This window comes from Mytilus californianus, unplaced genomic scaffold, assembly GCF_021869535.1.
Source record: "Mytilus californianus isolate M0D057914Y unplaced genomic scaffold, xbMytCali1.0.p SCAF_7, whole genome shotgun sequence".
Classification (NCBI taxonomy): domain Eukaryota; kingdom Metazoa; phylum Mollusca; class Bivalvia; order Mytilida; family Mytilidae; genus Mytilus; species Mytilus californianus.
Window position 1 is genome coordinate 96912686 of NW_026262723.1, and position 27317 is coordinate 96940002.

General features: G+C 32.0%; 1 protein-coding gene across 2 annotated transcripts; it reads left to right on the forward strand.

The window, feature by feature from the left end:
- Positions 1–1956: 1956 nt before the first annotated feature.
- On the forward strand, positions 1957–22607 carry LOC127709332 (heat shock 70 kDa protein 12A-like). Of its 2 annotated transcripts, none has more exons than XM_052214794.1 (11): positions 1957–2191; positions 4134–4234; positions 4786–4836; positions 5780–5855; positions 6466–6545; positions 11391–11466; positions 12520–12631; positions 19049–19334; positions 19664–19882; positions 20340–20493; positions 21306–22607. In XM_052214794.1, the coding sequence occupies exons 2-11, from the start codon at positions 4139–4141 to the stop codon at positions 22328–22330; spliced, it is 2175 nt and encodes a 724-aa protein (XP_052070754.1). In that variant the 5' UTR covers positions 1957–2191; positions 4134–4138; the 3' UTR covers positions 22331–22607. The 2 variants fall into 2 exon arrangements, with proteins under 2 accessions (XP_052070754.1, XP_052070755.1); XM_052214795.1 differs by having other exon boundaries at positions 12523–12631.
- Positions 22608–27317: the final 4710 nt, after the last annotated feature.

Here is a 27317-nt window from a genome sequence, read left to right on the forward strand (position 1 = left end):
AGATGTGCCAATGCTAATACAACTGCATACCAAATATCATTGACCTAACACTAGTGGTTCACCATAAACAAGACCTAATTACAAATTAATACATTGTTGACACCGCCGCTGTCGGAAACAGCATACGTATGTCTCGCTTTTTGATTCCGTCAAGGAGAGTCACAAAAAGGAAAGAAATATGTAAATCTCTAAAACTGCATTAGCCGTTTTATTTTTGTAATCCAACTACAGTTTAAGCCATTCAGAATGAATGAAACTGTAATGCTTATAACATTTTAAAAATTTTAAACTGTATCAGCTATGAGATGGCAAGCTTTTTAGAAAGCTATTACTTGTTAATTTATTCTCGACCAGAATATGAATAAGATGTTTGCCACTGGACGTCAGAAACAAAAATGAATCTTCTCTTAGTCATATATTATTATTAAATGTTGCAATAGAATGTACCGAAACTCCAAAACAAGATTAATGTATATAACAAATTGTGAGTATTTAACATAGATACGTTCCACAACGATAAGCATAGAAATTGTTAATGTCAATACACTCTGATTTTCGTCCTCGTGATTATATCTACCCCTCCCCCTTTTTTCTAAATAAACTGTTAACACAGAGATATGTCTCGCCTATTTGTTATTTTGATAATGCAAATGTTGAAATTAAAATAGCAATACTTTAACATGTAAGTTATGTAAATATTCAAAGTCAATGATCCATGACTGAAGATACAGGGCTAAATAATCTCCATGGAAATCAGATGTGCCAATTCTAATACAACTGCATATCAAATACCATTGACTTTTCGTAAGTCGTTCCCTTTAAACAAACCTAAACACAAACATTAACTTGTAAACTATGTAGAAGTTTCAAAGTTAATTAACCATAATGAAGGGGTGGGGTTATATAATCTCCATGGAAATGAAACTTGCAAATGTAAATACATTTGCATACCAAATATCAATGACTTAACATTAGTTGTTTCCCATAAACTGACATAATCACAAACTAATACATGTAAACTGAGCAAAAGTTTCAAAGTCAATAGACCGTGACTGAGGGTAAGGACCAAATATTCTCCATGGAAATGAGATGTGCTAATGCTTATACAACTGCATACCAAATATCATTGACCTACCACTAGTTGTTCCCCATAAACTGACCTAATCACAAACTAATACATGTAAACTAAGCAAAGTTTCAAAGTCAATAGACCATGACTGAGGGGGCGGGCCAAATAATCTTCATGGGAATGAGATGTGCCAATGCTTATACAAATGCATACCAAATATCATTGACCTACCACTAGTTTTTCTCCATAAACTGACCTAATCACAAACTAATACATGTAAACTAAGCAAAGTTTCAAAGTCAATAGACCATGACTGAGGGGGCGGGCCAAATAATCTGCATGGGATTGAGATGTGCCAATGCTAATACAACTGCATACCAAATATCATTGACCTAACACTAGTGGTTCACCATAAACAAGACCTAATTACAAATTAATACATTGTTGACACCGCCGCTGTCGGAAACAGCATACGTATGTCTCGCTTTTTGATTCCGTCAAGGAGAGTCACAAAAAGGAAAGAAATATGTAAATCTCTAAAACTGCATTAGCCGTTTTATTTTTGTAATCCAACTACAGTTTAAGCCATTCAGAATGAATGAAACTGTAATGCTTATAACATTTTAAAATTTTTAAACTGTATCAGCTATGAGATGGCAAGCTTTTTAGAAAGCTATTACTTGTTAATTTATTCTCGACCAGAATATGAATAAGATGTTTGCCACTGGACGTCAGAAACAAAAATGAATCTTCTCTTAGTCATATATTATTATTAAATGTTGCAATAGAATGTACCGAAACTCCAAAACAAGATTAATGTATATAACAAATTGTGAGTATTTAACATAGATACGTTCCACAACGATAAGCATAGAAATTGTTAATGTCAATACACTCTGATTTTGACCTTGGATAATTTACAAGTGTTCACTACACACTGAATCAATAATTATCATAAGCATAGCTAGGTTGTTTAAACGATTGTATTGACGAAACAGACTTAAAATATATCAACCGCCTTGTAATCAATAAGCAGAGTATTCCTCCATCTGTACATTATTAAGAAAACTGTAGCCAACTTTATAATGATGTTGATGTATATGTAGGCGCGGCTCTATGAAGGTAAGCGAGTAATATATCTATAACTGAGACTATACCAGGTAGTAATTTATTCCATAAACTTAGAGTTTACTATATATACAATCGATAGGTAAACCTAATATAGGTCAGATAACTTATCGTAGTTCTATATGTTCTCATTAAATAAAACTGTTAACGTGATGCAGTATCGGATCAAGAGTTAGGTTCAAACCCCCCTTTTCTCAGATTGTTTTCTTCAAACCATTTACAATCGTTAATAATGAAGCTTGATACACTCCCGCTTTCCTTGCTCACTCGTATATCCCTTTTCATAATCCTATATGATAAAAGAATGTGTCTTTATTAGTAAATCTGCAGCTGTTTCCCTTGCGCATTCGAATTCACACACGTGCACAAGTGTAGTCCATAATCGATCGTATTAAGGCCAAACTAAAAAAATAAATGGTGTGTTAATGATTTCCCTGATTTCTATTTTAAATTCTAAAAAATGCTGACCCTACATTTTTTACCTTTCTATCCTAATTTTTAAATGAGGAAACCCTCAACACACAAACTATTTTGTTTGGCCGAACTACATAATCCGTTGACCCTGTTCTGGACAAAAAGTGTATTTCTTGTAAGTTCACCTATTATCTTTCCGACAGATTATAATGAATGTAAACGATATGCATTGTTGACCAGGTATGACTAGGTGTCACATAAAATATATAATATATACAGATGGTATATTTTTGTTAGCATGTAGAAGATATGTGCATTTTTTCATACAGGCCTGGGTTGAAAAATTAACGATATAATGTAACAAGTACGTAAATAGGCCGGATTTTTTTTTTTTTGTATTCTACTAGAACTTGCATTGAACTGTATATGATAATATATTATTTCTAAAAATCCTTTAAACATATAATGTTCTTGCTACTGAAATTTCAGTTTTGTTGATATAAAATTTACAGAGTTTACCCAATCCGGTGTATTTTAATCAGATTGATTTTATTATTTTCGACGTTTTTGTGTATAACACATACACATTTTAAAACTTGAATGAATTATACAAAAAAACTTTAAAAAATCCGTAGATAAGTGTTTAATTGAGGCAATTAAACTATAAACAACTCTCATACTAGTGGGAGGTTAAGCTAGCTATAAAACCAGGTTTAATCCACCATTTTCGTTAGAAAATGCCTGTACCAAGTCAGGAATATGACAGTTGTTTTCCATTCGTTCCGTTGGTTGATATAGTCGAACGTTAGATTTTGTCAGGTTTTATGGACTGACCCCTTTATTGAATTTACATTGGAGTTCGATATTTTTGTTAATTCTCTTTTAGAGTCAAATTATTGTAGTCCGATCACTTGAATTTATGATAGCCCATAAGCAATATATTGGAATATAAATATCAAAATAGAATGGATCATTTGTAAAATATTTGAGTTCAGAAACGAAAGATTTTAATAAGATCTTTATATTGTAAATATGAACACGACATTTTAATAGTGTTCCGTTTTTTTTTTTTTTTACGTTTATCATTTTATTGTCTTATATAACGCACGAGTAAGGAATAGATTTCTAACCGGTCATTGGTGATTTCTTCGCTAAAATAGTAAAATTTAAGTCGCTAAAAGAGTTATACTGCAGAGCTTAAATATACCCTCTGCTGTTTGTATTTATATATATAAAGACTCATAGAAAATAATTCCAACAGAATAGAGCAAATCTTCGAAGAAACAGTGGAATCTATACTAATTTTCGCATTGCTTACTATACTAATTAAAATGCACAGGCATCTATGACACCGTTTCATCTCGATATTCCTTTTTGCGGCTTTGATCGTATCGTTATTGGGTTCTTGCTTTCTAAATTTTTAAAACCGTTTAGGGAGAATCTGGATTTAATCGGCTAAAATTACAATTCATTTCAGGTACATCTGATATTTGTTTACTTTTCTTTTACGCATGCTACATAGGTAAGATGAACGGAACTTTGAAGAAATGGACGTCAATATTCCGTGGATACCAACAAAGATGGGTGGTCCTCACAAATGACGGCTGTCTGAAGTACTATGAGGTAATGGGAAATTTCTTTACCTTCTCATTCAAACTAAGAAATATACATATGACGTAAGCCAATGAATATCATCATCTTAAAGCTTAAAATATGCATTTTGAATCGTTAGTTATTCAATTATGGACAATACCACCTCGTTCAATCTATCCAGGAAACAATTGAAGAAAACTAAAACTTCTCCCGCTGATCATGAAGTCTCAATGTTATTTTTAACAAGATCTTATTAACCACGGTATAACTTGTTATAAGGCCTTCTGATCGAGTAAAAAAAATTTATGTTTTGTAAGATTCCAAGGCAGTGTCGGTGTTGAAGGATTCGCCAAAAAAGCTTTAGACCATAGGTAATGATACAGCAAATTTTACCTCTTGTCTAATTGCAGGATAATTAGGAAGATTGGCAGAAGTTAGAAATTATATATAGAAAACCAACAGCCTTGTATATATTAAGTTAATTTGTTTTCGATTAAAAAATATTTCAAATATGAATATGCGGTTATGTTGTATTCAACCTATGTCCCTCTTTCTCACAAAAATAACCTTTATACATTTAGACAGAACCGGAGGACCTAACAGAACCACCGAGGGGACAGATAAAATTATCAGTAAGTAACTTTGTAATTGAAATCTTGATTTACGTTTCTAACCCTAAAAAATGTAACACAGACCTGATTTGGTATTTCACTATATGGTAATCTCTATATTTTCATGTTTATTCTAATTCACTGTCTAGTTGCCGTCGTATTGAAGTTTAATAAACATAGCATTTTGCAGTCTTCGTAAGTCTTCGTAAGCTATTATCATTCCAACTTAACTCTAACGAAAGCGGCGAGTTAATGAAGTCAAAATATGACCGATCTGCTTTCCTTTGTACATAAGAAGTAAATTTGATTATTTTAAAGCTGGATTTTTCTTATCAGGTGCTATATACTAGTAGTATATAACATTAAATGTACCGTACCTTTACGCTTCCGCACTGAAGAAACGCATATCGAATATGTACACCGCACTAAAGAGACACATATCGAATATGTACACCGCACAAAAGAGACACATATCGAATATGTACACCGCACTAAAAAGACACATATCGAATATGTACACTGCACTAAAGAGACACATCGAATATGTACACCGCACTAAAGAGACACATATCGAATATGTACACCGCCTTATATTTTATGCACAATTTGGTTTCAAAATGTAACTTCGTATTTTCTAGAGAGAGTGAACTGTGTTTATTGAAGGAAAGTAACCATGTTTTTTTGTTGGTTTTTTTTTGCTTTATAATGACGCTTCATATTTTAACCGATTTACTCTGAATTCAAATATTCTTACATTTCATTATACTTTTTAACAGTCATGTATATATATATAATGTTAAGCAGTTTGTATTAGTAGATACTGGTAGTTAATGTTGTATCAAGAGAGTCTTATTGAAATTTGGTTTAATCCTAATGAGATACCATCTTTAGATAAAGATATTAGTATTATTACAATACCTTGTTTTTAATTGTTCAGTGTGAAACTTTTTGATACTGTTTTAAGTTTGCAGAAATAGAAAGGAAAGATGAAAAACGTTTTAAGGTGATTTCAAACGAAGGTCAGAAGTTCAGTTTTAGAGGTAAGTTACCTTTATTCAATCCATCTACGTATGGTAATATTGTGAATACCTATCATTTGTTGTTTCTATCCTTATGGGTTTATTGGAGAAAGACATTTGATTGCTTACCTGTGCGTGCTGTATACATACGAAACTACGTCTAGTTGGAAAGGGGCGTTGAATCCGATGCCTAGTGTTAGGAGAGTGGCACTCTCTCTCAGTCTCTACACACGAAAGAAGCCTTGCAGCAACTCTTTTTGGAAACCTGTAGGTGGTCTTTTGCAGAGCTAATGTTCTGTCACTATCCAAAATAAACTTTCCACTGCCAGTCCAAATTCTCCATCCTTTGTCCCTATCTACCACTTCGTAGAATTTACTTATTCGATATGTTGTCTTGAATATGCATGACTGATTGCAAATGGATGCGAGATTCACAATAAATCAATCAATTAATTAATATTGTTATTTAAAGAATGTGCAAAAAAAGATACTGAAAAGGGGGAAATGTTAAGTAAAGAATATGATCATAATGTTAAGGATCCTTCTTTCTTCATATAAATTTAAACATATATTTTGTCCTTGTTTACTGTATATTAAACCCTACCCAGCTTTGATTTATTTTATTTAAAAGCCGAAAATGAAGAAGAAGCTGACCAGTGGATAGCTATCATTGAAGAAATCAAATCAGGAGCAAAAGATGATCTGTCAGATGTAAGTTTCTAAACAGTAGTTACAATTTAATATTTTTGTCCGAGATTCTGTTGACGTCTGACAGTCTTTGGTATGACTATCTTGGGCCTCTGACGTCTGACAGTCTTTGTTATGACTATCTTGTGCCTTAGACGTCTGACAGTCTTTGTTATGACTATCTTGGGCTTCTGACGTCTGACTGTCTTTGTTATGACTATCTTGGGCCTCTGACGTCTGACGGCCTGTGTTAGGACTTTGGCGTGAAAGGGCGTCGGGTATCAGAGCTATCCAGGACTACAATTTTGCATTCGTTGTGCTTTAGTCTATTTTCTTTTGATTGCTTTGACAGCGACACAGATACTAGTAGACAGTTGTGCTTAAACACATTTCAGTTTGAGATTGCTGTATATGTAATGTATGTTTTTCGTCTATAATTGTTTTAATCATAAATCAGGCCATTTGTGGATGGAAATATAGCTTTCGTTTGTGCTACAGACGATTAGTACGTTATATAATTCGTGCAGCAAAATGGATATGGAATCGACTAATGTATGATATCTTTATATGAAAATAGATCTATTACGATATATGCATTTTTGACCAGGTATGACTAGGTGTCACAGATGGTATATTTTTGTTAGCATACATGTAGAAGATGTTTACCTTATTTATTATACAGGCCTGGGTGGAAACATAACGATTTAAGGTAACAGGTACGTAAATGGGCGATCGCTCTCGGATTTTTATAGAATTTTATATTCTACTAGAGCTTGAGGAACTGCATATGAAATATATTTATATATCTTTTATAGTAAATTAAATATCAGGAAAAGAGAAATACACATGTATAGAATACAAGTACATATCGCAAAATAGTTGAGCCGTTTTGACTTCAAATTATTATTTTCTTAAAATGATGTCCAAAGAATTTTCTTTCAACGTGATATATCATTGCTACTTAAATTTCCGTTTTGTTAATATGAAATTTACAGGGGTCGTTAATATGAATAGTTGAATCTTCTACACGATAGAAACGCTAATAAGGATGGCGGAGGTGTGGTTGCGTACATAAGAAATAGTGTGTCACGGGAGAAGAATTGATATAGAAATGGGTGGTATTGAATCTATATGGATTGAAATTAAATTTCCAAACACAAGTCTGTTTTGATATGCATTGTTTATCGTCCACCAAGTTCGTTGCAATCTTGGATTGATTCATTTGATATTGAAATAGAAAAGGCGTCAACAGAAAATAAAGAAATTATACTTTTAGGAGATTTCAATATAAACTATTCACATATAGATAATACGGTTGTTGGAAATCAAAATTTTAAAGACTGTATTAATTTTTATTGTTAGGAACAAATTGCATATAAACCGACAAGATTAACAGATAAATGTGCAACTACGCAACTACTATAGACCATATTTATACTACTGATGAAGACCATATTATAGAAGTAAATGATAGTTATGTTGTCAGTGTCTAGTGACCACTATCCTCTATACGTAACAAGAAAACGCAGCCCAAAAAGGGAGCATTTATCTATATGTTACAGATCGTTCAAACAATTTGATCAATATAGATTTATTGAAAATTTAACAAATACTCCTTTTCATCTCATTGAGTCGATTGGAGATGTTGATGACGCAGCTAATTTATGGTGTAATATATTTCTAAACACCCTATACAAGCATGCTCCTAAGAAAATTAAAAGGGGTGAAAAATACTCAACAACCAGAGTGGTTAACTTCTGAATATGTATAGCGCTCTATACCAACGAGATTATTTTCATAGAATTGGAGATATGTATAACTATAAAATATGGCGTAAAAAGGTTTCATTTTTAGTAGAACAGGCAAAGAAAAATTAAATTCAAAATGCTATTTCAAATTGTTAAGATAGTAAAGCTATTTGGAAGTATGCTAAAAGTTCAAATCCCCAAAAATCACATAATAATATTACGCATTTAGATTATCAAAACAGTGTATTTGGAAATGGTGTTGATATAGCATATGCATTTCACAAATATTGCTGAAGGTATAGGTGGTAACAGATTATGTAATGATGATGAATGTCCAAGTTTCTATGTACCCAATAGATATATAAAATCAATACATAGTTACAAAGGGGCAGTGAACAATTCATTATACCAGAAATGAGTATTTTAGATGTAAAAATGTTTTTTAAAAAAACTTGACAAGTCTATAGCAACTGGGTTAGATTGTGTTGGATCAACAATTTTGAGTATGTGCAGTGATGTCATTGCACCAGCTTTAACATTTTTATTTCAACTAAGCATCAGATGTGGTAAAATTTCCTAGTATATTTAAAACTTCAAGAGTTTGCCCAATTTTTAAAAGTGGCGATGCTTGTAATCCTGATAATTATAGACCAATAGCAGTTTTGCCTTGTATCTCCAAAATCGTAGAACAACATATCGCTGATAGTTTGTATATATATTAAGATAGTAATGACCTTCTTAAAAGTACACAGTCAGGCTTCAGACCTTAACATTCGTGCACTTCTGCACTTACTAAATAAGTAAATGAATGGTTAACAAATATAGATAATGGAGAGACAAACGGAGTTATATTTTTAGATTTAAAGAAAGCTTTTGATCTGGTTAATCATGTAATTTTATTGAAAAAACTTGAATATTATAACGTTTCAAAATGTGCACTAGACTGATTTAAGCCAGACTTATTTGAACGAATTTAACAAGTGAATGTCAATAATGTCATGTCCGATACTAAATACATAAAAACTGATGTACCACAAGGCTCTATCCTTGGCCCTCTGTTATATATTTTATACATCAATGATTTACCACTAAACAGAGAAAATTCATTGATAGATTTATATGCAAATGATTCTGCTTTACATAGTAAATGTAATAATGTACATGAGTTAAATTCTAACCTTCAAATGATATTTATATTATTAAATATTTATATTATAAAAACTGATGTTCGCAAAATTGTATGCAACTGAATGCCAAAAAAATGTCAATCAATGATTATCGGTTCAAATCAGTGGCTTTATTCAACTGGGAACAATTAAGATATCAATATTTCAGATGAACGATTAGAGACTGTAGATTGTGAAAAACTTCTTGGTTTATACATCGACAATAACCTAAGTTAGAATGATGAAAATAGATAAAATGTCATGTACAATATCAAATAGAATCAACTTATCATAAAAGATACGAAAGTATTTGCCTACGCATATACGTATTATTTATTTTAATGCTTATATTCTGCCATTTTTGTATTATTGGTGAAATATATGGGGTAGTTGTAATGAAAGTGGAATAAATAAACTTAATAAGTTATTAAAGAAATCTGCTAGAGTTATAGTAGAAGCTGACATGATGACATCCTCCACTTTATTGTTTAAAAGTTTAAATTGGTTGAATGTGGAAAAAACGAATTCAATATCAAAAAGGCAATACTTGTATTTAAATCACTAAAGGATGTGGTTCCTTACTATTTACGAGAAAACTTTCATTTTACTGATAATCAAAATTATAATTTACGTTCAGCTGATAAAAAAATTACTGAAACTTCCGAAGCCAAAAACCAATTTTTTAAAGAAAACTTTCTTATATTCTGGTTTTCAAATATGAAACAGTTTATCAAATGAAATAAAGATGAGTAATGCACTTGTATCTTTTAAAGCAAAATATTATAATTTTTTTTCATGAAGAAGCCAGATTAATATGCTTTTTTCATTACTGTCTATATAATATGGTATATTAAATATAACATATCATTATAATATTAAATGTACTTGATGTGCTTTCTTTACAAATGTTCACCTATTTTAGAAGAAACTCAATCAGTAATATTTTAGAAAAGAAAAGAGATAAATGCATTATTTTTTTCGATTTTCAGTTTAAGTTTAACGAGCCAAAGTTGTATGCAAAATTTTAATAAAATCTATGACATAGCCCATTTACTCTAACCTGACCTTAAAACATTTCTTTGAGTACGATATTCCTCTGACGTCTGACGGCCTGAGTAAGCCTAAACGAAGGCTAGCAGGCGTCATAGCTATCCCGGGCCGTGTATATTTGCGTCCATTTGTTTTTCGTTTTGAGATATCAAAAACGAAACACGAATGTGTTTTCATTTTTCGTTATTGATTTCATAAAACAAAAAATGAAAAATTTTTATTTCTCAAAAACCAAAACGAAAAACAAAAGGGTTTTGTTTTTCGTTTTTGATGTCTAAAAACGAAAAACGAATGGACTTAAATATACATGGACCGTTAAACATTAAGTTGTTTGAATCCTTATGAATTCAGTTATCTGAAAACTGTATTTGCTTTAAAGCACAACTGTCTACTAGTGTCTGATAAGTTTCATCTAAAGCTGTCAAAGCAATCAAAACAAAACGGACTAGAGTACGCCTCATAGAAAAAATGTAGTTATTATTGATTATTGAATTCATACGCGGTTTTGATGAATGGAAACATTCATCCAAATTTATATGGGATGTTTTTACAAGTCCCGTTCCCAAAGTAGTCCCTTTTTCGGATTTTTCTTATCGTCGAACTAGTCCGTGCTTTTGATGACATGAAGCCTCCATCTATGATGACAACAAAGTGACGTCGGACAGACTGACACACGGACATGCACACGAGCTGACGGGCGGATGGTTCAGAACATTAAACCTTTTGCAGTTTTGATGCGTGGGGTATAAACATTAATTGTTTGAAAAAAAAAACATATGCATAATGGTTTTAGAAGCGAGTCAGTGGCCAGTAGGAGGACAGAAAGGGAGTACTGAAATAGTTGTATTTTGCAAACTATGTAGTTTTGATAATATTTAAAAATGAAACTAATTGTAAACTTAAAGGAGGAAGAGAAAGAAGAGGAGGATGAAACAGATTCTGTACGAGATGGTGAAGAGAATAAGGAGGTTGTTACTAAAGGTATTGTATTTAACTCCACGCGAACTATTAAATATAGACAGTAGTTGGCTGAATAAATAAAAGGCTAACGTAATGCATGTTTCCCCTTTCTTTCCTTCATATATATACAAAGCTTCAAGCAACATGAAGGATCGTATTATGAGTAAACAGTTTTTTGCCCAACAATGTTTTTAACAACAAGTTTTCACGCAATACAAAAAGATCGAAAAAATAGTAATAATTAAGAAACTAAAAGCAATATAATTCATAAAAACACGCTTTAACTGATTCGATGTTAACCAATCGTATATTTTACTTTTTTCTTTCTCTGCAAATCTCACCTATTCAAATCTTAAGAGATGATTGAATGGTATTGCGTTATTGATCCGTTAGGTTTTCTATTTACCTATTTGTTAATCAAAAGGTTAAAGTTGGAACAGCCGAATAATGCAATTCTTCAAAAGTATTTTGTTTACATCTTTGCTGTTCCATTCTTTGAGTTCAATGACAATATTTTTCATTAATATTCTACACACCTCTTTGCTTTCGAAATCCAAAGGTTAATTATATAGTTTATTTATTTAGTTTTCCATGTACCGCTTTGCTCATCAAATTCCAAAACGGCTAAGCTTATGTTTAGCCAAAGTAGTAGGTAAGTACAATGGCATTTGATGTTGAAGCAAGAAAATGTCGTTACTTTTGATTAAATTGTCATTTTTCATACTGCTAGAAATGTAAGCATGATATGTGTTGCATTACTTGTTTCGTTGATAAATTTATTTTTCAGACATTTGTTTTTAATAAATTGCAGAAAGTATTTTTGTCTTCCATTCTCCATTTTCTTTCTATTATTTCTATGTAATTCTTTTGATAAGTACTGCTATAGTGTTACAAATATTGCTTAAAATTTGACAATAGTTTTAAATGTGATAGGATACATTTCTTGGTATGATGGCAACTGTTAAATCATTTGAACTATTGACCCGTCCAAACACGAATGTGCACATGTTTGGTTATTTTTTTTTCACATTGATATTAACAAGTCATTTTCAGTGATAAGAAAGTATTTTTCAGAAGAAACGAATTTCGAAAGAAAGTTTACGTCGTTGAAAGGAGTTGTCAAAACCGTAATGTCACAGGAACAAGTTACAGCACAATTCCGAAGACTTATGATTGAAAGCAAGAGGTACAAATATGTAAATGTGAAAATATCTAAAGTGTCATTTGCTTCAATCACATCTACCTTAAAGACCTGTGGATTATCATATCATGTTTACAATATGTTAAAATGACCTTTTAGTTATTTTTAAAGGAATTTCTTTCTTAAAGATGCATCATTTTAAATTTAATCAAATCTGCTATGTTATTTCAAAATTGTGGTTTTAGTCTACAAAAAGACTACATGCGCGGCAGTTGTAGAAAGAAGTCAAAGTTTAATTAGGCAAAAAAAAAGTACAAGTATGAAAGTACGATTTGAAAATAAGATTGGATACGTATATCTTTGTATTCTTCGTTTTTGCTGCTTTTAATGTATTCAGCATCAATGTATTTATTTTTTCTGGTAAATGTTTTAAACGTTTTATTTAAATTGATTATGCATATAAATATATTTTATTTATGAAAATAAGGGATGAAAGGTACAAAGTATTTTGAACTGTATAAAAATAAAAATAATAATTTGTTTATATCAGAGACATACTGTATTATATGTCTCTGTTTATATTAATACAAAATTATCTTCAAAATTGTATTAGTAGTTAGAATTGGGACACTTGATTGGAAAATTAATTTTGTACATATAGGAAATTATATCATCAATAAGAGATCGAGATTGTAACTTGGGTAGTATATACAAAAATGTCGACTTTTTTTTCGCTCTTGAAAATTTATGTTAAAAAATGGAATAATATGGACTAAAACGGAAGTCAAGTTGAACAATTTAAGTGATTTATGTGAAAGGAACTGTGAAATTTCTATATGAGTCCAAAAAAGAAAGCCAAAAATTCAAAGAAAAGGAAAAACACGAGTGTTCAATATGTAAGTGGTGAGAAACCAAATAAAAAGACACTGAAATCTACTCACACGCCTATATCGAATGTAAACAAAAACAATGCAAGCCAAAATAAAACCGCTAGTAATGTAATTAAAACTGTGAATATGGATACGTTTAACGTTCCAGTTTATGATTCCCCCATGATCCAACAAAACAGATCACAGTTTCAACAGTATGCTCCATCGCAGCAGCCGATTCCAAATCCAAATTTCACTCAACTTTCGCCAACACTACCAGCTGCTGGGTTTTACACAAGTACCCCACACAATTTACAACCAATGATGAATCCTGCTATAGATGCAAACAATAAACTTGATATACTTACCCAGAAAGTTATCGAAATTTGCGACAAAATGTCTGTTATAGATGAACTGTCTAAAAAATTAAATTCGTTTGATAAAACTGTCCAAACCTTAGTGAAAACAGTCGAAAATGTATCCAAAAGAGTCGATGAGGTCGAAAAGAGCATGAACTTTGTGAACGAACAATTTGAACATAATAAAAATGATGTTAAGGAGGTTAGAAGTGCTTTTAATGAAATTCGATCCGAAAAAGATTCCACTAATAACACAATCTTCCGACTACAACAAGATCTAGATGACTTATATGATCGGCACATAGATCTCCAAACAAGATCAATGCGGGAGAATCTGATTTTCACTGGAATACCGCTTCATGATAAAGACGAACAAACGGAACAAACGGAAAAAATCATTGAAAACTTTATGGTCGATCAACTCAAACTTAACAGACTCGCGGAATACGAACGTGCTCACCGTTTTGGGAAGGAATATATTGAGAGAAACAAAGATGGCTCAGTTAAATTTGCAACAAAGCCAATTGTCTGTAGATTCAGAAACTTTAAAGAACGCGAGTTTGTTCGAAAAGCCGCAAAAGAGTTGAGAGGTACTGGTTTCGGCATTAGTGAGCAGTTTCCTAAAGAAATTAATGACAGACGAAAATCGTTATGGCCATTCTTCCAAGAAGCACGAAGACAGAGTAAAAAGGCATTCTTTAGGAGGGATCGCCTCTTCATAGATGGAGTTGAATTTTTTCCACCAGAGAAAACCGATCAGCAAAACTCTGGAGTGTCAAGACAATAACCGAGACGAAACTACGATGATGAAGGCGCTCGCCCAAAATCAACTCAAAGAAAAAACAACGGGAGACGTTTCCAAAAACAATATTAGGACAACCCTGGAGGCAAAGATACAGAACGAAGTGACCAGTCAACCGATACCTGTGACTTTCACCTTTGTGATTCGAATTTAACTGTAAATAAAACTGACAATATTATTAACCTGTTATGTTTAAACGTATGTGGTATTAAAAATAGATTACTTTACCCTGAATTTAAATCCCTATTGTGTTATCATGATATTATCTGTCTTACAGAAACTAAACTAGATGATTGCGACTTAATTGTGATGAATTTATTTTTAGTTTTAAAAATAGACACAAACTTTCTAACCATAGATCTGGTGGTATTGCATTGGGTTACCGGAAGTATTTAGAAAAATATATTAAACCTATTGAAACTGAATGCAAATTTGTTTATTGGTTTACTATTGATAAGAAAGTTTTAAATTTACCTGAAAACGTTTTTATTGGTATAGTTTACATACCTCCAGTAAATACAAATTATACATCTGAAGAAGCTTTTAATGAGATAGAACTTGAACTTTAGAGATTTTCTGAAAAATCTGATTTTATTATTTTGGTTGGAGACTTTAACAGTCGAACAGCAAATTTGTCCGATTTTTATGATGAAGATGATATAGATGATTTTGTTATTGACAACCTTACTGATCAATCTGATTATACTGATGTATATATGTTAGACGATTTAAATATATCAAGAACAAGAAATAATCCAGACAAAGTTGTAAATTGTTATGGTAGAAAGTTTCTTGAATTTTGTAAAAATAACAAAGTATTTATTTTAAACGGTAGAGTTGGTCAAGATGTTATTGGTCGACCTTCCAGTAGAAATAATAGTGTTATAGATTATATTGTTTGTACTTCACACTTTTTAAGATGCGTATCGAATTTTGAAGTTCTCGAATTTTCTAAACTTTTTTCTGATGTTCAGTCACCTATGAAACTATCTATTAATATGGTGAACCCTTCATTTGAACTACACACTACAGAGTTATCCTACGAAGAAGAAAATAAAATTGGAAAATGGAAATTTGAGCAAGTGAATGATTTCAAGAATAACATAGAGGGTGACAAAAATTATCTGTTTATAGTAATCAAGAAAATGTAACAAAATATGAAATAAATACTGTAGTTACAAATATTACTGATATTTTAATTGATTCTGCAAAAGCAACATTTGGTACACATAATTTTAATAGAAATATGCTGAATTGTAATAGAAAGCATAATAAACAATGGTATAATTTTGATTGTAAAAAGGCAAAGAAAGAACTGAGAAAGGCACAAAGAATGTATAAACATTATGGGTCAAATTTATTTAAAGAACGATTACGACACTGTGAATATTACTTTAAAAGTGTAATGGATGAAAACATTAAGAAGTATAATAAAGAAATAACTGATAATATGAAAAAATTAAAATCCAAAAATCCCAAAGAATTTTGGAAACTTTTTAACAGAGGTAGACAACGAGAAAAAAGCAATATATCTATTGAAACTGTATTTGATTTTTTTAAAGAATTGAATGAAAACAAGTTTGAAGACGAGTTTGTCATCGATAATGATTTGAACTCAAATCATGTAAATGAGACACTGAATGGTGTAATTACACATGACGAAATTATTAAAGCTATTAAAAAGGCGAAAAACAACAAATCGCCAGGTGAAGATAAAATAATCAATGAATATGTTGCAAATTCTCTTGACAGTATGATTGATGTATATTCTAAATTGTTTAATCTTATTTTTGATACGGGTATTCTGCCGGAGGCCTGGCTTATTGGAAACATAATACCAGTGTTCAAGAACAAAGGATGTCAATTAGAAGCAAAAAATTATAGGCCTATTACTTTATTGTCATGCCTCGGTAAGATTTTACATCTATTCTTAATGATAGATTGGGGGAATTTGTTGATGAACTAAATATCTTGAACGAAAACCAAGCAGGCTTCCGACAGGGCTACTCTACCAACGATCATATTTTTTCATTATATGCACTCTTCGAGTTGCTATGTGTCAAACGAAAAAAATTACATTGTGTATTCGTTGACTTTGAAAAAGCCTTCGACTTTGTTCAAAGAAACTCACTTCTGTATAAGCTTGTTTTAAATAAGATAACTGGTAAATTTCTTAGAATTGTAGAAAATTTGTATAAAGATGTTAAATCAAGAGTTGTACATAATAATGAAGCATCTGACATGTTTGTAAGTGATATTGGAGTCCGCCAAGGAGAAAATCTTTCTCCTTTATTATTTTCTTTATATTTAAATGATCTTCATGGATTTTTAGAAAATAGCGATTTAAAAGGTATGCATTCAATTACTTCTGATAAAGGAGATGAACTGGATATTTATTTTAAGATATTTGTCTTATTGTATGCTGACGATTCGATTTTACTCGCTGAGACAAGCACAGATCTGCAATTACTTTTAAATAGTTTTTCTCAATATTGTGAAAAGTGGAAACTTAAAATTAATGTTAACAAGACAAAGGTAATGATATTTTCAAAAGGTAGACCACAGAATAATTTGAAGTTTTATATTAATAACGAAGAGATAGAAATTGTTAAGAAGTATAAATACCTTGGTGTTATATTCTCTAGAAATGCTTTTTTTTTTTTGCAACTAGAAAATATCTTAAAGATCAAGCTACTAGAGCTATGTATTGTGTTTTTAAGAAGTGTAGATCTAACCATCTATCTATAGAATGCCAGCTCGATATGTCTGATAAAGCTGTTTTACCTATACTTTTATATGGGGCCGAAATCTGGGGATACGAAAATCTTGACATTTTGGAAAGGGTACATTTGAGTTTTTGTAAACATGTTTTACGGTTAAAAAGATCGACTCCAAATTTTATGGTTTACGGGGAATTGGGAAGATATCCTATTTCTTTATACGTTAAATTACGGATGATAAAATTTTGGTGTAACCTTCTTGATAACACACTTGATAACAAGATTTCGTCAATGTTATATAAGTTGATATATATTAATTTTAATAAGTATGGAATTGAAAACAAATGGTTGTTATGTATCAAAAGTATTTTTGATAATTGTGGAATGTCAAACATATGGCAAAATCAAGATTGTATCTCAAAAAAATGGATTGTATTAAGCATTGAACAAAAGTTAAAAGATCAGTTTAGACAAGAATGGCTAGCAAATGTAAATCAATCATCAAAAGGTCTATGTTATAAATTATTCAAAACAGAACTTAAATTTGAAAATTATATTTCAATTTTATCGTTAAATAATGCACTGAAACTATGCAAATTTAGATGTGGCAATCACCGTTTGCCAGTGGAGACAGGGAGGTGGCAAAATGTTCAAAGACCCGAGAAACTATGCCACCTTTGTGAATCTACTGACATCGGCGATGAATTCCATTATGTAATGTCTTGTCCTTTTTTCAAAAAAGAACGATATAAATATTTACCACACTATTGTTGTACAAATGTTAATATTCTTAAATTTAAAAATGTATTCACTACAGTCAATATTGTCTTACTAGAAAAGTTGTGTAGATTTATAAACTATATATCAGTGAAAGTCTGTCCTCCTGGTTAAATTACATTTATTTATGTATATTTCACACATGCAAAATATGTTGTATTTTGTTTATATTTTCATCTCTGTAACTATGTCATTTAGTTAATGAGAATAAAGATCTATCTATCTACAAAAATTATAAATGGGAAAAGAAGCTGTTACAATCTCATTCCTAAAGAGTAGTATAGAAGATATCTATTTATTTTAAACTATTATTATTACTTTTTTTTTATTATTATTTAATTATCTCATGTTCATTATTCGGCCAATCATATAGTACTTTCAAGGTATATGGTCTGTAAATAAAAATTGATTCAAACAAAATGTTATAAATGATTATGTAAGTTAAGTAAGTAAATCATTAATTATAGCGACATGTGTAAATATGTACAAATTGTAAAGATATAATATACGAGAGATATGAATACACCCGGCCCAGTGGACCTATAAGTCACCTTGAATAATGTTAAACATGTTTAAATTTAAGATTACGTGTGCTTAGTTTTCAAAATGTTTTGCAAATGGATGTTTTTTTCGACTAGTCAAATCGCCAATTTGGATCTCATATCACACCGTTCATTTCAATCATGCAAGATGAAAATCTTTTGTTTAGTACTAATCATGATTAGAAAAAGAGTAGGCATTAAAATATAAATATTTTTCATTAAGGTATGGTAATAGTTCTATTTAGCACAAAACAGATAGATGCGTTTATATAGTGGGATATCAACCTTTGTAAGTTCATGTATGTTTACCGATTACTCCAAAATGAACATCCTTGCATCAAAAACTAAATTTGTCACGATTTTTCACTTACATTTTTTTTTTGATTTACTTAGGAGAAATTTTCAAGTAGTGGCAGCTATTGATTTTGGATCTAGTTATACATGCTGTGCCTTTTCATTTAAATCTGAGTATAAAAAAGATCCATTGGATATACATATTGTGACACTTGGTGAAAGCTATAAAGAACCAACTATTCTACTACTTAACCAGGAAGGTCAGTTTGACTCATTTGGTTCAAAAGCAGAAGAGAAATTAACACAGTTACAACAAGAGGACCCGGATGGTGCGAACGATTGGTATCTATTTCGAAATTTCAAAATGCAGCTTTATAATAATAAGGTACTATTGACTTGCATTTCTTATATAGTTATATACCGGGTACTCGAAATTATATTGTCATTATTAAGTTTGAAATTATATTGTCATTATTAAGTTTGAAATTATATTGTCATTATTAAGTTAAGTCATGGAATGATAAGTTTGCTTAGTTTTCTTAAATTTGAATATTTCCAAGTGCTTTTGACGAAACAAAATGTTTTTGTTGATTTTAATATTCCTAATTGTGTCATTGTCTTTTCTGTATTATTTAAAACCTAGTAGGTCATAGGAGAATAGACCTTATGCTAATGGTTCCGTATTTTCATAAGTATGTGGCTATGTACTTTCAGAGTTTGTCAAAATTGTTGAAGTTTAAAGACTTGGGTGGAAAGTCTATGAAAGCAGATTATGTGTTTGCACTATGTATTGAGTACATATATGATATGGTAGTCGAGAAAATTTATGACAAAGATAGTTCATTAAAAGATTACGATGTGAGATGGGTATTGACATGTCCAGCAATGTGGAATGAATCAGCCAGACAATTTATGCTTGAAGCAGCAGAAGAGGTACAAAAACCTTCAAACTTCAATTACTTATACTTTTGTTGTTCATTATAACATGTATGCATATTTTTATATATTCTATTTTACTGGTAAGCACATAGGGTAAATATTGTGTTTTGCTCTGTTATTTCTTTTGTTAAGGTGCGTCAACAGGGTTGGCGTATCATGCTATACACGAATCTTCCGCTATGCGAATCCGCACACGGTAAAAATTGCACACTCGGGAATAGGACACAAAGACTTTACATCACTTAAGTTCACTGTATGGGATCTACACAGATTTATAAGTTTGTTTGGATCTATCTATAGCATACCCGCGCCGAGGTAAAGAATGGTAACATGACATCGGTTTATTGCAGATTTACTTAGTATTCGTTTACCATTGGGAGCAGACATTTTGGGTATATCCTAACATAAGTATACCGGTGTGGGTTTCAAAATCAAATGTATATTTTTTCAGAGTGGCATAGATAGAAAGAGCATCACACTAGTATTAGAACCAGAAGCTGCTGCAATTTGTTGTAAATATTTAGAAACCGAAAAGAAATTGAAGGGAACCAAGGGAACGCATGTGTTTTCATCGGGATCAAGATTTCTCATTGTTGATCTAGGAGGTATTGTTATCACATACTGTTACAAATTCGTACCAAACCATGTTTGTTGATATCGTTAAATAAGGTCTTTTGAAATGTTCTGTTGATGTAAAAAAAAAAGATGACCTCTCAAAACAAAACATTTTGATAAAAAATGAAAGGTTAGTTGGAAATTTCTTAAATTCATTTCAAAGTATTGACACATTTTATGTGATATGACTTTGATGTAAATTATTTCTTTGAATGAGTTGTTTTAATATCTCTCTCAAAAAAAGATTATTTCAAAAGCTCCATTCATTGATTAAAAAATGAACTTTTGAAGGAAAGAAAAATTCAGATGTCGTATATTTTTTACTTAAATAATTGCATGAGATCAAAACTGAGTTGTTTTCTCTCATAATCTTTGGAATCCGTCAATTTATTACTATCTTTATTAAGATTACATAACCAACGATTCTCAGCTAACTTGTTAGTACTTATATATATGAAAGATATTATTTTTAATTCTCTATCTTTATTTCGATCCAATGAAAAAAAAATGTGAGTTTGAGTCGGAGATCATTCTTGAGTCTGATACTTCAATTTTAAAACATCTTCTCTAAATTTGAAGTAGCACGATATAGATTGATTAATTTGATTGATTAGTGACTGCTAAAGTTTTATGCATATTCAGGACAATAACATGTTAATGGGACATGAATAATTCTACAAATTTCTTTATGTCGACAATGTTGGTCAGAATATCTCTTTCTAGGCAATGAATTGAAATTAGATAGCATGTCATAATTGAATAATTACATAAAAAGAAATGACTTATTTAATATATTTTATAGGTGGAGCAGTGGATATAACTGCTAATGAAGTTTTAGACTCTGGACAACTTAAAGAAATATACAACGCTTCTGGTGGTCCTTGGGGTGGTAATATGATCAATCATAAAATATGGATCGTGATCTATGATTTTTTTGGGAATGCTGTAGTCCAAAACTTTATGAAAGAACATGGAGACGATTATTTACAAATGATACGTGCAGTAGAAGAAGAGAAGAAAAACTATGACTTTGATGAACGATTTCATGTTGAAATTCCTGATACATTATTTGAAGAAGCTAAAAAGTTGAATGCTGACCTTGTTTATGAGAAAAATAAAGATTCCGTTAAAATCGTGAAAGGCAGATTGCAAATCGATAAGAAAATGGTAAACGCCATATTCAAAGAATGTATCGATACACTTTGTAAAAATATAAAAGATTTGCTAAGCAAGAAGGAAACAGAAGATGTATCTAGTCTTATAATGGTTGGTGGTTACTCGTCGTGCACCCTATTACAAAAAACCTTAAAAGACATGTTTTCTGATCTAAAAATAATATATCCACCTGACCCGGAAACAACTGTGATAAAGGGGGCTGTTATAATGGGTCACATGAATACACCCATTGCAAGAAGATTAGCACGATATCACTACGGAATTGCAATCAATTCCGAACTGGACCTTGTCGAGTCGTTTAATGGATCACTTGCGGAACAAACAGATACTGAACCAGAGTTCCACGCTTTTATTAAGAAATTAGACCCAATTAAGGTAAATGACGTCATTGCTGAGTATGATGTTCCTGTCAGTTCTGGACAAGAAAAGGTGATAATCGAGGTGTATGCATCAGACAGCAATGTACCACCAGCAGTTGTTTCTGATGCTCACTGCAGAAAAATAGGAACTATACGTATAAAAATGTCAAACATTAATGACGACACCATGCTTAAAGTCGGTATGTCCTGTGATGGAACAGAGTTTAAAGCTGTAGCAAGAGATTATACAACTGGTAGATGTTTTGCTGGAATATGTAGATTCTTAGAATGAGAAACTATTAAAATTATAAGACTTTGTTTTAATGTACAGATGACAACAGATTCAATACGTTTATAAAATCAAATCAGCTCATTCCATTCACAATTTGTATAATCGTGTGGTAATAATACTATAAATATTCAATTTGTTATTCTCTGTTATGCTTTGAGACCGTACATTACTGTTTCCAAATGTATTCTACAATCTGGGAGGTTTTTTTCCTAAAACTATTGTTATGGACTGAAATTATTTACCAGTGTATTATCTAATAAAATCATTCATCTATTCAGTTCTTCTTTCATTAGTAAATAGGACTAAAAGTGTTTAAAAATGATATTAAGTTGTTGATATTTAAGTTAGTTTATATGCATGTGTCTTCTTTAAGTCATCTTCTGTTAAAATGAACCAATAGTTAAATGTGTGTAATGCCTTGTGTACTAGTACATATTTTCAAGTGCCCTTTCCATTTTTATTGGACTAAAAAAGGGCATAAGATACAAAGGGGAAATAAAAAATCTGTAGTTAAACAAAGACAGACGACACTATATAGTCACGCTGGGAAAGGAAAAGACAATCAACAGTTAACAAAACATTGCACAGAAACTAAAGTGACCAACACGAAACCCACAAACAGTGAGCTCTACTGCATCAATAGTGACACTATTCGTGTTGCATATGACAACTCAAGTGAAAATCTGCTAATAAGTAGAATATCACTGACAAGTCCTGGACGAGGAAAGGAGAACGGGGTAAAGCTATACATCAAATAGATTTGTAAGGGGTCATTTGTGGCATATATATTCCGTAACGATCGAAGAAGTCATGATGACGTCTTTAAGACTTCCGAAAGGATAATTTCTTTACCATTAATAAATATTGGATCAGTAGCTTCCTCGTTAGCAGCAATACTCTGTAAGGTAAATCCTGATTTGAAGAACAATTGCAGCGATGTCTTATCAACTTTGGGTTGTATACTCAATTTACAGTTGCTGCAGTGGAATATAAAATAAGGAGATTGGCAATGAGACAACTTTCCACTTAAGTCCAAATGACGTTGATGTTAGAAACTATGGGACACCGAACGGCCTTCGACAATGAGCAAAACCCATACTGTAAAGTCCTCTATAAAAGACCCAGACATTACAAAAGGTGAAACAATTTATATGAAAAAAAAAAGCAACGGTCTGATATATGACGAAACCATAAACGATTAACATATATGACAGACAGCAACCACTGAAATACTGGTTCCTGACTTGAGACAGGCGAATAAAGAATGTGAGCGCTCAACCCTTCCACTAACCTGGGACAGTGGTGTAACAGAACGACATAGGAACACACTGTAAAAATCAGTTGGAAATGACTCATCAGATTTACACGAAGCAGAAAAAAACGACTTGCATAAAGACAAAAGACATGAAGTACCCATCTAAGAGTACTCGCAGTTAATGAAAGCTAATTCAAAGCTTATGAATAAATCATGTTTTCCCAGACAAAAGTATCAATCAGTACACATGTTTACACATGACACTTTGAAATCACATTCTTCATCGAATAGAAAAAAAGGCAAGTTGATGTTATTGCACGAAACTGTCGAATCGAACAAGTGATGATGTTTATATATAATAAATTATGCTTATAACAATCAAGTAAAAACCTAGGTATCATTGGAATTATTGTAATATTATATGGTGATTATTTGGTGGGAAAGTTGAAAAAGAGAGAGGCGAAAGATACCAAAGGGACATTCAAACTCATAAGTCGAAAATAAACTGACAATGCCATGGCTAAAAATGAAAAAGACTAACAGACAAACAACAGTACACAAATCACAATATAGAAAACTAAAGACTGAGCAACACGAACCCAACCAAAAGCCGGAGGTGATCTCATGTGCCCCGGAAAGGTAATCAGATCCTGAATAAAGCATAATTAGCTTCTTTGAAACCTTTTTAGGCAAAGCTTTAGGTTTTCATAAACAGACACTTGAAATGTAATATTGAAGAGAGGGTTTCAGTTTTAATATGAAAAACGTCATATACATAGGCATTGATTGTAAAATCCTTATCTTCAAAAAAATGTAAACCTGCTTTCCATCTCTTTATTAAAATAACCGCACAAGATTATGAAAGAATATAAAAAAATATTGCATGTGTATTTGAAGAAGTTTATAATCATCCTTGATATATAAGTTATAATTTATAACTTTCCTTCCATATAATTCATATGAATATTGGACTGGTGGCTACTGTTAAATTCTAGAAAGTTCTTACAACTTACAACTCCCGTTAGCGCCATGTGTCTCATAGGGCGCGAATGGAAGCCCTCCATCTGAGTCTGTCTGCTGCTTGTTGTGCTTCTTCCCATGTCCTCCATCCAGATTCTGTTCTTTCTTTGTCTACCATTCGTCTCCAAGTTTCCTTTGGTCTTCCTACATTTCTCTTTCCTGGTGGTGTCCACGTCAAGGCGATTCGACAATCATTCCATGGGTCCATCCTCAGGAAGTGACCTATCCAACTCCATCTCCTGGTCTTAATGGTGTTGGTGATGCTGCACATGTTGGCTCTTTGCAGCAGTTCTGTGTTGGAAATCATAGTTGGCCAAAATATCTTGAAGATTCTACGCAAGTTCCTGGTGTTAAAGGTGTTAAGTTTGTCTCCATCTCTCTTGCTTATCTTCCAACATTCTGCCCCATATAACAACACTGATATTACATTGCTTTTATAAATTTTCATTTTTGTGTTTCTACTGTATTGGTTTGATGTCCATATTTTTCTTAACTTGTAGTATGCTGCTCTTGCCTTTTTTATTCTATTCCTTATGTCGGCTGTTGCATTGTCGCTGGTATCTATAACCGCTCCAAGGAACCATCTCTATTTCTTCGTTGTCCAATGTAATAGGCTGGAAGTTGTTTGCCTTTACACACATTATTTTACTTTTCCTCTTGTTTATTTCTAATCCAGTTGTTTCAGCTATCTTTTGTATATCATCTGTTTTGGCTTGAACATTATGTTCTTGTTGCTGAAAGGAGAGCAATATCATCTGCAAAATCAAGGTCTTCTAATACCCCTAATCTTCCCCAGTTGATACCACGCCTTTTCCGTGTTGTTTGCTTCATTGTCCAGTCTATAACCAGTAAGGAAAGGAATCCAGACATTACACATCCTTGCCTGACTCCAGATTTAATGTGGAACCATTCCGAGTGTTTACCCTCATGTTTTACTACACAACTGAAGTGATCACAAAATGCTTGCACCATCCTGATTATTTTACCTGGAATTCCATAGTTTGCCATGATCTTTTTTTAAAGTTTCTCGATTGATAATGTCAAACGCTCTTTTGAAGTCGACGAAGTTGATAAATAGGGGGCTGTTCCATTCAATGCATTGTTCTGCTATATTTCTCATGATGAATATTTGGTTGATACAGCCTCGACCTCTTCGAAACCCAGCTTGTTCTTTACGTAGAATGTTGTCAATATCATCTCTAATTCTGTTTATGATAATTCTGCAGAGAACTTTCCCAGGTACAGATAGTAATGTTATTCCTCTCCAGTTGTCACAATCTTCTAAATTTCCTTTTTTGAGAGTTTGATTATAATTCCCTTCTGTCAGTCTGTTGGTATTTTTTCCCTGTTCCAAATCTTTGTAAATAGATGGTAAAAGACTTTTGCTATTGTGCCTACATCAGCTTTCAATAGTTCAGCTTGCTTGTATGTTGTCGATACCTGGAGCCTTACCATTACTTAGTGCTCTTATACTCTTTATTATCTCTTCAATGGTTGGTGGTTCAATGTTCATGTCAACAACATCTCCAGATTGTATATCTGCTAGTACGGATGGATCTTTCGAGGACTTCGAGTTTAAAATCTCTTCAAAGTGTTCTTTCCATCTCTCTAATTGTTCCTTCTCGTTGGTTATTACATGTCCCTCTTTTGACTTTACAGGTCTGTTTCCTCTCATGCCACTGTTGGAAATTTTCTTGCTCAGCATATATAGCTTGTTCTGCTCTCCCTTGTTTGCTGCATCTTCTGAACTTTTTGCTATATTATCAATATATTTCCTTTCATCATCTCTTGTACTAAATTTTACCTCCTTGTTCTTTGCTTTATAATCTTTCTCCAGCTTTTCTTTCTGTCTTTGTGATCTTGTAGCATTGATTTTTTATTTTATCTGTTTTCGTTCTTGTATTTTGTGGATACTGTTGGCAGTGATCCATTCTGGTTGTTTCTTGTCTTTAAAACCCAGTGTTTGCTCACCAACCTCACAGATTGCTCGTTTGATATCTATCCACTGTTCTTCTATGCCTTCTGTTTCTCCCAATACCAGAAATCTGTTCCTTAACTCAAGTTTGAACTCGTGTGCAACTTTTGGTATCTTTAGCTTTTCTGTGTCAAATATTTTCTTCTGTTCCTGATTTACTCTCTGTCGACAAAGTTTTAGCTTAACTCTGGAAATAAGTATATCATGATCACTACCAACATCAGCACCTCTGAATGACCTTACATCTTCCATAGATCTTCTAAACCTTTTGTCAATCGTGATGTGGTCAATCTGATTCTTGATGTTTCCGTCTGGTGAAGTCCATGTGTATTTATGAATATTTTTATGTTTGAATATGCTGGAGCCAATTACAATGTTGTTAGTCTGACAATAATCCCGAAATAATTCTCCTTTCTCATTGATAACACCATACCCGTTCTTTTCCCATCACATCTTCATATCCAACATTATTTGATCCTATCTTTGCATTCGTGTCACCCATTACTATTATCATATCATGTTTATGGACTTTTGCTGTTACATCATTCAAGGTTTGGTAGAACTCCTCTTTTACTTCCTCGGAAGCTTCGTTCGTTGGTGCATAACACTGTATAATGGTCAACTTTATATTTCTAGAATAAAATCGAGCTGTTATTATTCTTTCATAAATAGGTTGCCATTCCATGAGTGTTTTTCTGTTTGCTTTGGATATAATTAATGCTACTCCATACTCATGT